This window comes from Triturus cristatus, chromosome 4_1, assembly GCF_964204655.1.
Source record: "Triturus cristatus chromosome 4_1, aTriCri1.1, whole genome shotgun sequence".
Classification (NCBI taxonomy): Eukaryota; Metazoa; Chordata; class Amphibia; order Caudata; family Salamandridae; genus Triturus; species Triturus cristatus.
Window position 1 is genome coordinate 919,840,627 of NC_140585.1, and position 16,947 is coordinate 919,857,573.

The window sequence follows — 16,947 nt, forward strand, 5'->3', positions numbered from 1 at the left end:
AAGGAACCTCTTGTGGGGCCTCCGGCACCGGCTCCGCAATATCCTCCACTGGAGCCTCCGAATCTTCAGGTACCGGAACCGACTCTTCCCGCTCCTCATGCATAGAAGCATCCGACTCCACACGAGCCGGAGTCGACGTCTTAGACGGAGCCGAAGACCTCGTCGGAGACTGATTCGGAGTCTGCTTCCTCGAAGGAGAACCTTCCGGAAACCTTGAAGGCGAAGGAGAAGGAGACAAACCTTTGCTCCGACGTCGATGAGACGAAGCCGACCTCGACCTCGATTTCTTGGACTTCGAGGATCGACGTCTAGAATGTTTACTTTTTTTATGGTGTTTCTTCGACCTCGACGACCTCGAAGTCGATGACTCGCTCTTCGATCTCTCCTTCTTCCTCCCTCTTTTTTCCTCACCAATCTTCTTCATGAAGAGCTTGGTCTTCCTTTCCTTGAGTGCCTTCGGGTTCATGCTTTTACAGCATCCGCACTCCTCCATATCATGTTCCGAGGAGAGGCACCATAAACAATTCTGGTGAGGATCCGTAATCGACATCAGGCCTCCACACTCCCTACAGGGCTTAAAGCCCGACTTCCTAGTCGAAGACATAGACGAATAAACAGAGATACACGACCAAACTACAAAGTAGCACTGGAGAAAAACCGTTGCGCGTCTAAGGCGCGGAAAAAAGGGAACTGACGTCATCACGCCGACGTGGGCTTCTTATGGCTCCGGTGACGTCGATCGGAGTTCCGTGGAATGCTGGCGCAGGGGATATTCACAAGGTGAGGAATCCACTGGCAGATGTATTCATCATAAAGTGTTAGTCAAAAAGTGACTTAAGGGGTAAGCTCTTCCCGGATTGGCGCTGTCTGGCACGGAAAAGAGAAGAACTGACGTCAGCGCGCGAGGGCGGCGTCAGAGTACTCCGATGACGTCATTCCGGCGCACGACGCCGACGACATATGCGGAGCCGCAGACGACGCCTAGCGACGCGCAAGGGGTATTGCTGACGAAAAATCTTTCCGGATCCAGCCTGACGCCTGGCGATATTCTAAGGTGAGGAATCTAACTAACGTGTTTCTTTCAGATATTAGGTTTTGGGTACAGTTACCCCCGCCTGCTGCTTTAGCGTAGCATTAAAACAAGTAAGTGTCACTGTCAAATGGGCTCAAGTGACCACCATCTCTGGCTATTCTACATGGCGACCTCCGTGAAATATAATTTTATACCCTGGAATGTCCGGGGTCTAAACAGTACGTCTAAAAGATATAAAGTGTATAATTATCTTAAGAGACAGGAAATTTACTTTGTCCTCCTGCAGGAAACCCATCTGAATAAACCTGAAGGAGAGATGGCAGGCCAAGTATGTGCCACCATGCATTCAGCATTTTCTAGAGGAGTATTGATTTGGGTGAGTCCTGGGGTACCCTTCCAAAAAACTAATGAATTTGTGGATCCCGGGGTAAATTTGTGGTCGTCTCTGGGAGGTTAGCAGGAGGGGATCTTACTGCTATCGGAATTTATGCACCAAACACAAACCAGAGTGGATTTCTTGCGGACCTCTCTAGGGCCTTGGCACCTTACTTGACTCCGCCCATTTTATTAGTTGGGTATTTTTAACTGTGTTACAGATCCGGCATTTGACCATTCACACCCACCGTTGGGGGATTCTCCTGGGAACCGGACAGCTCGGAATTTTAGGGCCTGGCAGCAACAGTGGGAGCCCGTTGACTCTTGGAGATGAATGCACCCTGTAACACGAACCTACTCATTTTACTCGGGACTGCACAAACTTCATGTTCGTCTGGATACCTTTTTAAGTTTTCTGACTGTCTCTGGTGCAGTTCCCAGTATTGAATATCTATGCTGAACTATTTTTTATCCTAACCCTGTGTTAGTCCCTTCGAATTGGAGGCGTGAGCGCCCTTGCAGTCCGATTTGACGTTTAAAGATAGAGGCCCTAGATGATTCCATTTAAAATATAATATTGGAGAGACTATACCTACTGTAATGAAAATGCTGGAACAGATGCATGCTCTTTGACTGAATAGAATGCATTTAAGAACGTGATCAGGGGTCGATGTCTCGCAGAGGTGGCTTGAGTGCGTAGAACTTTAGTTGGTGAGGTGGAAACTCAGGAATAGGTACTTAAAAGCCTTGAGCAACATTGGCCAGGGAATCCTGCTCTTAAATATTCCCTTCTTGATGCAAAGGAATTACTGGCAGCCTAAAAAATGTCAGCTTCTCACCCCTTTTGCCTTGATTTTCTCAAAGTTGGCCTTGCACCAACAGTAACATACCTCACCCAATGCAAACGTGCCGCCCATATGGACTTCACCCTTGCTATGCCAGTCAGAAACTCACATGAAGTCCATTCTCCCAATATTAGCTATACACAACCATAATGACACCTATTGCCAAGTGCTAATCTTACATCTGCACTTATTAAGGGGTGCAGAGATCAGTTTGTCATGTTCGCTACATAAGAAATCAACATTATTATTATTACACTGATCACTTTCCAAATTCAAGCTTGACACCCATGCTGACAGCACTCACCCAAAACCAGCTGGAAATGACAAAACTCTTCCAGCTGAGGAACCACACAGATAACAGTCTTACTATGCCATCCTGGAACCCACATGAACACCATTTACCCATGTTAGCCTGGCACCAAAGCAAACACCATCCTGTCCAAGTGAGAAAGGCACCCAGACACCATTGTACCAATCCTTGCTTGGTACCTAGAAACCATTCTACCAATGTTGGCTTAGTATCCACACACAAGTTTGCCAATGTAATATTGCCTTCAAGAGACATCCTTCTGCGAATGCTTGCTAATCTGCTGCGCACAACCAAACATACACCACACTTTTCTTTCAGTACTATTGTGGTGGCTCTCCGGACACCATTCTCTCAAAGGTAGAGCTGCTCCAATATCACGAGCTGGGCCTCATTCAGTCTCTTTTTAGATTGATAATACAGTACTCACCTGATGGACACAGTCCAGGAATTGAAGGAAGACTGGGGTGAAGCCGCTGCTCTGACTGGCAAAAGTCTGTCCTCCACGGTGACTGAAACGATGTCCAAAGGAAAGCCACTCCTTTTCAATCAAGAGACGGAAACCCTCCATACTCCGATAATAGGGGTCGGACAGCAGCTGAACCAAAGAAACCACCTAACAGGAAAGAAGAAAAATAATAGAATTAATCTGCAAGGGAAATATATCAGAAATATGAAAAAGGAGCCAAGACTTTTCATAACAATAGTCATGAATGAATTGTACTTTCCAGTAATGGTGTCAGGAGTAATAAGCTCCACACACTTCAGATAAGTGATGGACAAAACGGAAGAGGTATATACTACTGTGCCTGATAACTTCCTAATTACCAATGATAGAGAGAGTTAAAGAGTAGGAAAACAATTAGAGAACAAGAAACAAACCACATTATTCACAAACGAAAGGCAAGAGGTTGACAGAAATACTGGAATAGAAACCTACCATATAAAACAGAGTGAGCATGATACATGTTGATCTAGATGACACAACCACCACCTTGTTTTTGTACAGATAGGATGGAACTCATAGGTGTCTGGTGGTTAGTGACCCGGGGGCCGGTTTTGGCTTATGCTGTGTAACTTACAAGTTACTTACCTTCGGTAAAGCATTATCTGGTAGAGACTGTGAGAAAGTGCCATCTTTCTTGTATGGTATGCCTCACTTTTTGCTGAATTGCTGACTGTGCTTTGACTGAGTGTGCCCTGGGCTCCTGCCAATCTGGTGCCCAGGGCCTATGTTCCTTCCCTAAAACCCAAATTGGAAAATCTTGGCCACATGTCAGCCCCTGGTAAATGGTACCCTAGATACCCAGGGCCTTGTGACCAGGGAAGGCCTCTAAGGGCTGCAGCACTTATTGTGCCACCCTTAGAGGCCCTGTACTCTAACACAAACACACTGCCCTTGCAGGCCGAGTGTCCGGGTACAAGACAAAACACAAAGTCGACATGGCACACATCCCTGTGTACACAATACACAAACCTATATAGGGACGGGTCCCTAGTTAGGTTAGGGGGCCGAGAGGAACTCAATGAGGGAGTACACCCTCCCGTGGTTTAACACTAAGTCACTATAGGTACTCCCAAGATGGACCAGTCAGCAAAAGAAAAGAAAACTCTGCTGTCAGCTCAGGTGTTGGTATGCCCTATTAGAAGTAAATAACACCACCTAGGCGTGGGGAAGGAAGCAAGTCCTTTTGTTATTATTTTCCCTCACACACCCTAGTGGTGTCATGCTTAATCATTGGGACACCCCGACGCCTAAAGGTCAGGGTGGGCTCGACCAATATTTCAGGGAGCACTTAATGAGATGTTTTTTGGCCAGGGGGTATAAAGATTAAAAATCGGCGTCAAACCCCAGTTTCCCTTTATTCTTGGGTTTGGCACTGATGTTAAAATATAATAAGTATAAGGGTTTGCTAGGGATATAATGGTCCTAGGACCCTATTGCCAACATGTTTCTGTCCTTAATGCCCCGTAAAGGGTGCACGGACATTCATCAGGGCTTGTGCCCCCTGTGACGTAAGGGAAAAAGATAAAGAAATTCCCTATACTATCGTATGGTAAGGGCAGATAGCTGCTCCTTATTAAAATGTCATTCCGCAATTAAAATCACTCCATCTGTGAAAAACAAAAGATGACAAACAACATATAAAGTGCGTCAGTTCTTTTCGGCAAAGAGACATACCAACATTTGCATTGTGTACGTCTTTGCCCATTCCACATCATCATACGTGAAACCACAAAAATAGAATGTGCGCGTGATTAAGGCATAACCACTCATTTGTGTGACACACAGCAATTTGGCGTGTATCTAGTTGTGTGGCGGAATCTTTCCGCATTCTATTTGCACTCATAATTATGGTGTCTGATTATCAAAGTGGCGGAAAAATACCGCATCCAATTCTCACACATCCATTTGCGTGTGTTATCAGTCAAACTTCCAGGGTGTGCCCTGTGTGCCATGCCCGCAACCTACACTGCCCTGGCATACATCAGCCACCCATCTAGCTGGGTGCCCTATGCCAGTGGTGTGGGCACAGGAGCATGAGCCCTGTGTCCCTACAGTACCCAGGTCCATTCCTGGGCACTGTAAGTGCAGTGCTGCCATTTAAGAATATATGGTGCTGGGAGCTCGTCAAACACGAACTCCACAGCACCATAATGGCAACACTGAAGACTAAGAAGTTTGGTATCAAACTTCTCAGCACATTAAACCCGCACTGATGCCAGTGTGGGATTTAATGTACAAAGCACTACAGAGGGCTTCTTAGAGATGCCCCCTGAAACCTAACCTACACTCCACGTCTGGTCAGGGAGGCTGCCCAGACATGTTGCTGGACCCCTGGGTGGAGATCCCCCGCTCTCCTGGGCCTGCAACAATGCACTTCCTGGCGAGGTGCTAGGTCTCCTCCCCCAGGATGGGCAGGGGGAAGCTTCAAAGGCATGCCGCCTCTGTAAGCTTCTCCAGGCCACTTGCTGTACCCAGCAAACTGCCCCCCACCGGTTCAGACCCCCACTCTGGCGGGAAGACTGGCCGGAAACCCCAAATAAGGACAGGGGATGTGCCAGCCTGCCAAGCCCACCCCTCAGGTGGTGGGGGAGGCGAGGTGAAGCACATCTCCGAGAGTTCGCCATCTTGAAGATGGGAGGCCCTGCCCAATCAGGACTAGGCTACTGCCCCCCTCCCACAGGAGAGTGGCAGGATAGGGGGTGTACCCACCCCAGGACCGGGACCCATTGGTCCCTGCCCTTTACCTACCTGTAACACCCTAAATCTAGTATTTAGAGGCACCCTGAACCTTCCTTCTCCAGATTCCGAACTAGCAAAGAAGAACAAGAAGAAAGAAGACCTGCTGTGCAGCTGATAAGAAGAGGAAGACACAAACTGCTTTGGCCCCTGCCCTACCGGCCTGTCGACCCTCAAACCTGCTCCTGCTAAATCTCGGCACCTCCTGTGGCCAGCAACCTCATAAACCCCGGAGGACCTGGCTACCTTGGGACTCTGAGCATCTGGGACACCCACGAGCAGTGGCTCTGCTCAAAGCAAGTATCTAACCCCTGGCATCAGCCCGGAACCGCGAACCCTGCACCCGCCAAGCCGGACCTGTGCTGGAGTGGAGTAGACAAAGACCCAGAGGACGTCCCCCCGGCCACTGTGACCCCGAATCTGGCACCCAAGGACCCCCCTCGATGCTCCCGACGACGCCTGCAGCCTCCAAACCAGGGACCCCCCCCCCCAACCGCGATCAACAGAGGGTAAGATTTCCCAACATCAAAAGGCACCCCTGCACCCGGCGCCCTGCGGCCCCCTGTGCCCGACTCCTAGGTACCTACCTATCCTCCAACTACCCAACTTACCTCTCGAAGTGGTGGTGGCACCTGAAGACTCTTCGTCCCCGAGCTTGCAGCCTTTGTTCGTCCTTGAGCTTTCCCATTGAAATCCATTGAGCGCCCGAAGGCTCAAAAGCACCCTGCACCCAGCCGCCCGAGTGGCCCTGGCAGTGCAACTTCTACTCCTACTTACTTCCCCATTTGCCCTGAGCAAGTGCCCAGGAGCCCAGCTCCCACAGTCACGTGGCCTGCTAGTCAGCAGCCACCAACCAAGGCCCCCCTGCCTCCCATAGGATAACATCGGGCCTAACTCACTCTGCACCCGGCTGCCCCTGCGCTGCTGAGGGTGTAACAACTGTACCTACCTGACCCTGGGAGACCCCTGAGTCTGTACCCAGAACCTTAACTCTGCCAGTCGAGTACTTACCCAAAAGCCGATAACTCACTTTTCTTCCATTAGATAACATTGGCTGGTTTTCTCTCAAATTTCTTTTAAGTGTGGAGTTTCTAAACTTTAAAATATTCACCTAAAATCAACCGAGTAGCGAAAATGGAAAAACTCACCTGCTATTAGGAGAGATACCAGTGCTGGATCTTGGCGCCCAGCACTGACCCTGCAAAGTACTCACAACTGTACTTACCTCTACTCAATTTTCCCCCATAGGAAATCATTGACTGTTTTTCTGTGAAATTTCTTCGAAGTGTCGATTTTTGCAAACTACAAATATTCCCTCAAAAATCGTACCAACTGTGAAAACGTAAATACTTACCTGTGTTAGACAGATGTTCCAGCCCTGAGCCTAGGAGCCCAGTACTGGATTACAAAAGTAACGAGAACATACTTTACCCGTAACTTAAATTTTCTTCCATAGGAAATCATTGACTGTTTTTCTATGAAATTTCTTCTAAGTGTCGATTTTGCAAACTTATAAATATTCCTTAAAAATCGCCTGTATAACTTAAACGCAGTTTCTCAATTGCTTACAGGTGGTACACTAGTGCTGGATCCAGGATCCAACACTGACCTAGCAAAAGTACCCATAACCCCGACCTTTCCTAGCACCCACGTAGCCAACAAAGAGTTGATCATCCACCCGGAACTGTTTTGTGCGATCCAGATAGAAAGAAAGCGCACATTTAGGGTCTAGACGGTGGAGCCTCTCTTCCTCTTTCGAAGGATGCAGAGGTGGAAAGAGAGTGGGCAAAATGATAGTCTGCCCGATGTGGAAGGCAGTGACAACCTTGGGCAGGAAGGATGGACGAGTCCATAGGACAACTTTGTCCAGATGTACAGAGAGAGGAAAGGAGGCTTAGAAGAAAGTGCCTGGAGCTCACTCACTCGTCTGGCAGAGGTGATGGCCACCAGGAACGCAGTTTTGAGAGTCAAGAGCACACATTAAATAAGTTAAAACCAGGTTCAAGTCCCACTGAGGCGTAATGAAGGGAATAGGAGGAAAGAGATGAGTTTTGCCTTTGAAGAAGCGACTTACAACCGGGGACTTGAAATGGGAAAGCTGATCTGGAAGCAGAAGAAAGGCAGAAATGGCTGAAATATAGCCCTTGATGGTACCCAGAGCAGGGCCCTGCTGAGCTAGAGAAAGAAGAAACAAGAGAACCTCAGAAAGAGGGGCAGAAAGGAGATCCACAGCCTTTGCTGTTCAGCATGCCACAAACTTGTTCCACCGGCAGGCGTATACCCTCTTAGTGGAGGGACGCCTGGCTGCCAAGATTACATCACAGACTTCAGGAGGCAGGTTGAAAGGCGTCTACTGCCGCCGCTCAATCTCCACGCAAGGAGGTGGAGGCTGGACAGGTTCGGGTGGAGGACCTTCCACTGCTGCAGCAACAGACGATCCTCCTGAGGCAGTCTGATCGGAGGATCGATAGCCATGTTGAGCAGCTTGGGATACCAGACTCTTCGTGCCCAATCCGGGGCCACAAGGATGACTTGGGCCCGGTCGCGCCTGATCTTCTTCAGTACTCTGGGCAGAAGTTGTATTGGCGGAAAGGCGTACAACAGTCTGCAACTCCACTCGCAACGAAAAGTGTCGCCTAGCGAGTGCCGCCTTGGAAACTCCAAAGCGCATAATTGCTGACATTGCGTGTTCTCTTCAGTGGCGAATAGATCTAACCAAGGCTCTCCCCATTGTTGAAAGAGACCTTGCACCACCTCCGAGTGAAGACGCCATTCGTATTCCATCATGCACCTGCGGCTGAGTTTGTCCGCCCTGGCGTTCAGAGAACCTGCCAGGTGTTGAACCACCAGGGATATGCCCTGATGTTCCAGCCAGAGACGGAGGGCCTCTTGACATAGGTTCCACAACCCCACCCGCCCTGTTTGCTGCAGTACCACATGGCGGAGGTGTTGTCCGTGAACACCTGCACTACTCTTCACAGGACAGAGGGAATGAATGCTTTCAGTGCAAGACGAATCAACTGGAGCTCCAGAAGGTTGATGTGGTGCCCGGACTCCGCCGGAGACCAGAAGCCTCTGATCTTAGTCTCTCCCATGTGGCCGCCCCATCCCAGAAGGGATGCATTCATCACCACAGTGTGGTCTGGCTAGGGAAGGCAGAGGGATCTGCCATTCACCCAATCCTGGTTCGTGAGCCACCACTGCAGTTGTCGTGCAGTGCCCTCCAAGATCTGGATGCAATCGGTGAGATTCCCCGAATGCTGCGCCCCCTGGAACATCAGGTCCCACTGCAGAGCCTGCATATGCCACCTGGCATGATCGACCAGCGGGATGCAGGAGGCCATGAGGCCCAGCAGCCTCAGAGTCAGTCTCACCGAAATCCAGAATCATGGCCTGAATATCCTGGACTTGCTGCTCGGGTATAAGCTGAAAACTGCACTGTGTCCAGAACAGTTCAGATGAAAGGGAGCATCTGAGAAGGAATCAGGTGTGACTTCGGCATGTTTATAGAGAACCCCAGCGAATGCAGAAGGTCTGTATGACTGCTGGACAGGCTGGGAAGGGGGTCAAAGGAGGGATCTTCCAGGTGGTCCATGCAGCAATTGCGCCAGGGATCCCTTTTCAGCTGGGATGGAATCGTAGTAAGAATCCTGGGGATCCAGCTCATGCTTTTAGTCTTAGTCAGTATGTCCTAAGCGTTGTGATGAAAGTGAGTGCACTGTGACTGCAATGGGGGAATAAGCTAGTGCAGCGTTTCCCAAACGGCTGCAAGCTGATTTTTGGTGGGTTTGGAAAGTACGAGCAATAAATAAAGATGCCTTTAAATTCTGTGTTTTCACATTTGCATGTGCTTCAAAGACACATATCAAATGTCAGGCTACGTCATCTGAGAATTTGCTTCATATTCTTTTAACATGGGTATTGGCGTTTACTTTTCTTTCACTGCAAAGTGTGAGGAGTTTTTTAAGTGAATTATCACAAAATGTAAATACCAGTAAAGGAACTGTATACATTCAGCATTAAGGAAAACATACATTGGCACAGCAAATAGGTTTCACCTTTGGGACCTTATAAGTGTTTAGCTGATGTCTTTAAGCTATGTTGTAGAGCAGCGTTGTTTCCTGAGTACAGTTCATAGTGCGTTTTTAGGTCGAAGCCTAGCGTAAGACTGCGCACATGCGCAGTCTCGCTGGCGAGATTTAATGAATTAGAGGGAGCTTCAGTATTGGGCTTTAAGCCCCGCCCCCTTTCCCATTGCCCGGCATCACCGTTTATGCTAAACAGTGGCCGGCCATTGGGAAAGAGGTGTTGATGACGTATACTTTTCTCTTTTACAGACGGCCCACTTAGATGGGCTCGTCTGCCTTCCTTCTGCTGCAAAAGGTTTGTTATCTTTATGGGGCCATGTGTTTCAAACACATGGCCCCATAAAGATAACAAACCAAAAGCAAAGCCTTTACAATCGGACAATACAATGCCTGCTTGCACAAATAGCACGTCATGTACACTCAAGACACCCAAGTGGGACGTATTCGTAAAATTCGAAGTTGCTATACTATAACCTGCACACATAGCTTGATTATTTAAAATATATTGATTTAGATTATTCTCTGTCGTGCTACATTAAGATTAGACTGTACAAGGCGGGGTTTTTAATGGCATGGAGGCGGAGGTTTTGTTAGAAGTGCATCACCCAGTTAAGCGCCCGCCTACTTCCCCAAGCTCTCGCGTAGTTAGGTGCAATAACCTGGCCTATTTTGTACATTCTGCTGGAAATGATTTCTCCAAATGGCGTAGGGGTTTCCTCTTTGCGGGAGGGTGTGTTTGGAATAGGCGCTGCGCTTCAACTACGTGAATTCTGCTATAGCGCGTGGCACACACTATTTCCATTAACATCCCCTTACAACTCCTTGCTTCCCTTATTGCCCCCTCTTCCATGCGTACCCCTTGTTAGACAAGATGGCGGCTGGCGTGCTATGTGGTCGTCTATCCTGCAGCTTTAGCCGTGCAAGCGTAACGGATACTGCTTCACCGTACTTTGCGCTCTCCTGGTATGTGGATTCACGTAGGAAATAATATGCTTTGCTTTTCTGCCCTAAATTGTATTGCAACGTGTTGTGAGCACTGTTGCCAGGGCAGCGAAATCCCCGGTTAGCGTCTAGAGGCAGGCTGGGTCCCAACGGGGCGGAAGGCGTCGGCGAGATGCAGGTCTCGGCAAGTTTTTTAATTTTCCCTCTAGTTTTGGTTTTATGGCGGGGGCTTCTTTCTAAATGTTCTCTGTTCATTGTGAGGTCATGAGGTCTGGTGTGGCGGGAGATTGTTCTCCCGCTTTGAGTGCACGAGGGCGGGGTGGGCTGTTGATGCTCTGAGCCTGACTTTCTGAAGCTGCTGCTGTCGGCAGGTAGTTGAAGCTGTGACCGCCTTCCTTTGTGTTTTTTTCCATATATAGTTTATTAGTTGCGTGAGTGATCTACTGCCGTCACGCCAAAACCAAACTATTGAGCTGTGATCCACCGTCGTGCAGCCTCGGAGGAGCCAAAAAAAGGTTTGGTTATCAAGGGTCTTGGTTTTCATGTCGCTCGCCTACATGGGACGGGCACAAATGGCTACATAGGTCGATGGTCGTAATCTAGAATAGCTTCTCTCTGGGTGGCCCCTGAAAAATGACGCCCGTGCGTAAAATTTGCGGCCAATTTGGCAGTGTTCAAGCCTTCGTACATACATAGGTATAGTTCCAATTGCTTCTATTTGCATGTCTTTTACATCACATATATAATGTATGGCTCACGCGCTATGACGCCGTTCCAGGGATGCCCGTGTGTCATGCGCTACACAAAGATTGTATATATTGGTACGTAATGGACGCCCCTTACGCAAAGACTATTTAGTTTGTTCACAGTCAGATTTTGGTGTTATAGTTACTCCATTGCAGGTTATTTAAGTAAAATGTTATAGGTTGTTTTTACCCAAGACATTCTTACCTCATTCACCAGCTGCTCTATTCCACCTGAAGCACTTGGCTCGGAAATGCGGCTGCTGATGCAATGGTATGTTCTGCCGCCAGCATTTCAATCAATAGCTCGAGTCACAGAAGTGAACTGAGCATAGCGCTTGAATTGGGTTTTATTATTATTTTGCAGTTTTATACAGCGCAAACTCGACCCAAAGGTTTTGGATCGCTTTCATGAGCACCAAGCCATTACACAAGAACACGTTCATTGTTGGCAGCCACGGCCGCACCAGGAGTGAGCGAGACTCTAACTTGGTTTCCCAGCGCCAAAGTCAGCAGCTCTGGCCCTTACGCCACACGAGACTCTAGATAACTTCAAATATTCTGTAACAGATTCATTACAAATCACTCAATCAGGATATTAAAACTCCATGAGAGAAAGTGACACAACCAGAGCAATGAGCCTTATAATTCAAATGCACCAGCAGAAAAGAGGTGACTGGTCTCCCTGCCATCAACATACAATATGCCTGTTTGTTGACCAGTGTGCGCTTGCGCTGTTGCTTTGACATTATGGCGACAGCTAAGAAGACAGGCATTGCATTCCATTGGGCCACGTTTCAGGGGGTGCAGGCATTTAACTACCAGACAGGATTACCATTTTCATCACTGACTTGCTAACGATGCTAAAAAAGTGCATTTATTTCATTCAGGCATGGTGATGTGCAAAGTCCTGCTCCGACACTCCAGACCTGCTAAGATCGGAAATAAAATGAAAGTCGGTAGTTTAACTTCATTTTCCCCAATAATTGCATGTTGTTTTGTAGCAATCTCAGTTTTTACATTCGCAGCGTAAAAGAGAAAACATGTGTTAGCTTTTCTGCTTGAATACAACACATGGATGAACAAGCATTGAAAATGCAATAGGTCTCGCCTTTGATTAAGTTAAAGCCATTAACTTAATCAAAGGCGAGACCTATTGCATTTTCAATGCTTGTTCATCTATGTGTTGTATTCAAGCAGAAAAGCTAACACATGTTTTCTCTTTTAACGCTGCGAATGTAAAAACTGAGATTGCTACAAAACAACATGCAATTATTGGGGAAAATGAAGTTAAACTACCGACTTTCATTTTATTTCCGATCTTAGCAGGTCTGGAGTGTCGGAGCAGGACTTTGCACATCACCATGCCTGAATAAAATAAATGCACTTGTTAGCATCGTTAGCAAGTCAGTGATGAGAATGGTAATCCTGTCTGGTAGTTAAATGCCTGCACCCCCTGAAACGTGGCCCAATGGAATGCAAGCGGCAGAAAACCTGATTTCATAGCTGGCAATCTGGGGGTTTAACGGATTACAGCATCTGAGCAAAAGCTCACATTGCCACTTGGAAACGAGGTAGACAGACTCACAAGCAGGTTCTGGTATAAATAAGTTTCCGTGGGAAGTCGGTGCTGCCTCTCACTTGAAACTGATAGCTCCCACCTTTGCAAAACACTCCAATCTCGGAGCCTAAATCAAAGTGAAGGGTCACCATCTGGTTCTGAAACGCAGGGATAAAGGGAATAAAAATAACTTTTTTACGCACTAACCTCAAGAATCTAGCACAAAGGCAATCCAGTTCCCTCACACCACTGGAGAGTGGGAGGGAGGGTGAGAGCGTCATATTAGAGAAGAGGGAGACAGCCCAGTGGAAGCAGGCTTTGCCGCCGCCACCTCGCTTCAAGCGTGAAAAACAAATATGAAAGTTGCAGCCAAACACACTGACGTCTATGCCTAGCAGGAGAGAGGCTGTGGCATAACTCCCGGAGCTGCCGACTTCAGACCTGGGGGAACCGGGTTGGAGTCTCAGCATTGGTAAAACTGTGCCTTAAAAAATATATATATAACGTAAATACATGACAATCGTCACAACAACAAAAATAGAATGTAAATACATGACGATCGTCACTAAAACAATGGCGAAAGGAAACAAAATGAGGAATGCTCAACAATCCTTATTGCGCAGGTAGGAACATACATTAAAAAAAGAGTAAGACAACAAGTAACAGCAGTGGTGGCTGGTGACATTTGAAAGTGGTGAGGTGTAAAACAATTGTGGTACATCACTGTAGCGAGCGAGCGTAGCCAGTGTGCCTGACCCACCTACGGGGTGTTTGGGCGAAGGTTGGGCATTTTGCATTTTTGTGTGTGGCGAACAGATCTATGTCTAGTTGGCCCCATTGTTTGAAAAAGGGCAGTAGGACTTGGGGATGTAGTTCCCATTCGTGGATCTGTTGAGTTTGTCGACTTAACAGATCAGCAATTTGATTGTGAACCCCTGGAAGGTGTTCTGCAAGTAGGTATATGTTCTGAGGCATGGCCCATCTCCAAATGTTCTGTGCGAGCTGGGAGAGCTGCATAGAATGTGTGCCTCCTTGTTTTTGTATGTAATACATGGCTGTCATGTTGTCCGTCCGGATGAGGACAGTTTTGTTCTGTACATGTAGTTGGAATGATTTTAGTGCTCGGAATACTGCTAGCAGTTCCAGGTAATTGATATGGAGCACATTCTGTTGAGTGGTCCATTTGCCCTGAGTGGTGTGTCCGAGGAGATGAGCTCCCCATCCTGTGAGTGATGGGTCTGTTGTCAGCACTATCTGTCGAAGAGGCTCTAGGAACGGCCGCCCTTTGGACAGGTTTGTTATGTTCCACCATTTTAGAGAGCGATGTGTGCGGCTGCCCACAAACACCAGATCTGTGAGTTTTCCGTGAGCCTGGTTCCACTGACGTGCTGGACATTCTTGCAAGGGACGCATTTGAAGTCTTGCATAAGGCGCAATGAAGATGCATGACGCCATCATGCCTATGAGTTGCATGAACACTCTTGCTGGAAGAAAGTGTTGGATTTTAAATTTAGTTATAAGAGCTTGTATATTGGCTATCCTGGCTGGGCTGGGATATGCTAGGGCTGTGGAGGTGTTTATGGTGGCTCCTAGATACTGGTGTATATGAGAGGGTTGGAGATGAGACTTGGGATAGTTGATTGTGAACCCCAAGATGTGTAAGATTTTGATGGTTTGGTGAGTGTGTAGAACACATTTGTTGAATGACTTGGCTTTTATTAGCCAGTCGTCTAGATACGGGAAGACATGAATTTGTTGTCTTCTGAGAAGTACTGCTACTACTGCCAGCCATTTTGTGAATACTCTGGGCGCGGTTGTTACCCCGAATGGAAGGACTGTGAACTGGTAGTGTTGTCCGTCAACCACAAACCGTAGATACTTCCTGTGAACAGAATGTATGGGAATGTGGAAGTAGGCGTCCTTGAGATCTAGTGTGGCAAGGAAATCGTCTTGTTGCAGCAGTGGGAGCACTTGTTGAAGAGTGATCATATGGAAATGATCTGAGTGTATATACAGATTTAGGGGTCTGAGGTCGAGTATTGGTCTTAGAGTCCCGTCCTTCTTGGGGATTAGGTAGTAGAGTGAGTATACCCCTGTCACTTGATGTTCTAAGGAGACTGGCTCTATTGCGTGTTTTTGGAGCAATGAGAGAACCTCTTGTTTAAGGAGCGTAAGATGGTCTGGTAACATTGAATGCTGTTTGGGTGGTATATGTGGGGGGGGGGGGGTAGTTGTGAGTTCCAGGCAGTAACCATACTGGATAATTTGTCTCACCCACTTGTCTGTTGTGATGGAGTTCCAGACAGGTAGGAACTGTCTTAATCTGGCCCCGACTGGAGTGGAATGGTCTGGGGGGGGCGGAGGAAAGTCACTGTTTTGTGGCAGGGGAGGTGCGAGTGTTGTTATTACCTCGACCTCGTCCCTTGTTGTTGTTTCCTCTGTATCCGCCTCTAAAATATCCTCTACTGAGGGATGTTTGTGTTGTGGCTTTGAATATAGATGAGGTGTCTGCGCCCATATTTTTGGAGGCTCCTCTGTAGAAGGAGCGCCGAAAGGAGCCACGTGCTTGTGGAGACTGTAATGCTCCCAAGGACTTAGCAGTCTCAGTGTCCTTTTTCTTTTTTTCAAGGGCAGTGTCTACTGCTGCCCCAAATAGCTGTTCCTGGTTGAATGGCTGACTAAGTATGGTAGTTTGTACCTCTGGCTTAAAGCCTGAAATGCTTACCCAGGCATGTCGTCTGAGGAGCACACTGGTGTTAATTGCTCTAGAGGCGGTGTCTGCAGCGTCAAGCGCACATTTAATTGACGCATTTGAAATAAGCTTTCCTTCCTGGATAAGGTCATTTGCCTGGGTTTTATACTGTTCAGGGAGATGTTGTAAGAGATTCTCTAACTGGTCGTAGTGTGCCCTGTCATATCGTGCTAGTAGTGCTTGGGTGTTGGCAATATGCCAATGATTAGCGGCTTGTGCTGCTACTCTTTTGCCAGAGGCTTCTAGCAGTTTGGCTTCTTTGTCGGGGGGTGGTGTATCTCCTGTGGTTTGGGAGTTGGCGTGTTTCCTAGCATTGGAAATGACCAAAGAATCCAAAGTCAACTGTCCTTTGATGTAATTAGGATCTTCAGGGGCAGGCCTATATTTCTTTTCTATTCTAGGGTTGAGAACCCTGGCAGGGACGGGGTCTTTAAATACCTTGGGGGCATGCTTAATGACTCCTTTGATCATAGGTAGGATTTGTACTGACTTTTGAGATTGTTCAAAAGTATCTAAGAGGAAGTCTTCCTCTGGTGCATCGGAGTGCATTGTAACGCCGTGGTAAAGTGCCTCTCTATTTAATAATTGGCTAAACCCTAGGTGATCATCTGGAGGAGATGGTTTGGAGGGATATGGCTGCGGTTCTAGCATGTCTGTTGGGAGAGGGAATGCCCAATCATCAAGTGGTGAGGTATCTGAATCCGTGAACGGGTCATTAGGATCACCCCCACCCCTTAGGTCATCATCATCATCATCTGGAGGTGGTGTATGTGATGGAGAAGTTACAGGTAAGGGTGGTGTAGGCAGAGGAGCTGGGTTAGAAGGCAGTATATGAGAGGAAGGGGGCATAGGCGATGTTGCAGAGTCCTTCCTGTGTACAGGAACTGGAGCAGATTGTGTGTCCAGTTTCCGTTTTTTACATGGCACAGCCGTGACATGTCCAACCTTCGATGCCGGTTTATCTATGGGCCTTGGCGTTTTCGGGGCCTGTATTGCATTCGCCATTTTACACGTGCTAAACTGCATATTGACCTCAATTCCATGTGATGCTCTGTTC

At 47.8% G+C, this 16,947-nt stretch overlaps 1 protein-coding gene across 8 annotated transcripts in view; it reads right to left on the minus strand.

Moving 5' to 3' along the window:
- SBF1 (SET binding factor 1) overlaps positions 1-16,947 on the minus strand; it is a 1,208,265-nt gene that overhangs the window by 229,271 nt on the left and 962,047 nt on the right. For all 8 annotated transcript variants that reach the window (XM_085653743.1, XM_085653740.1, XM_085653741.1 and 5 more), the window contains one exon: positions 2,991-3,176. In XM_085653743.1, the coding sequence (XP_085509869.1) occupies positions 2,991-3,176 (186 nt within the window). The remainder of the gene's footprint in view (positions 1-2,990; positions 3,177-16,947) is intronic.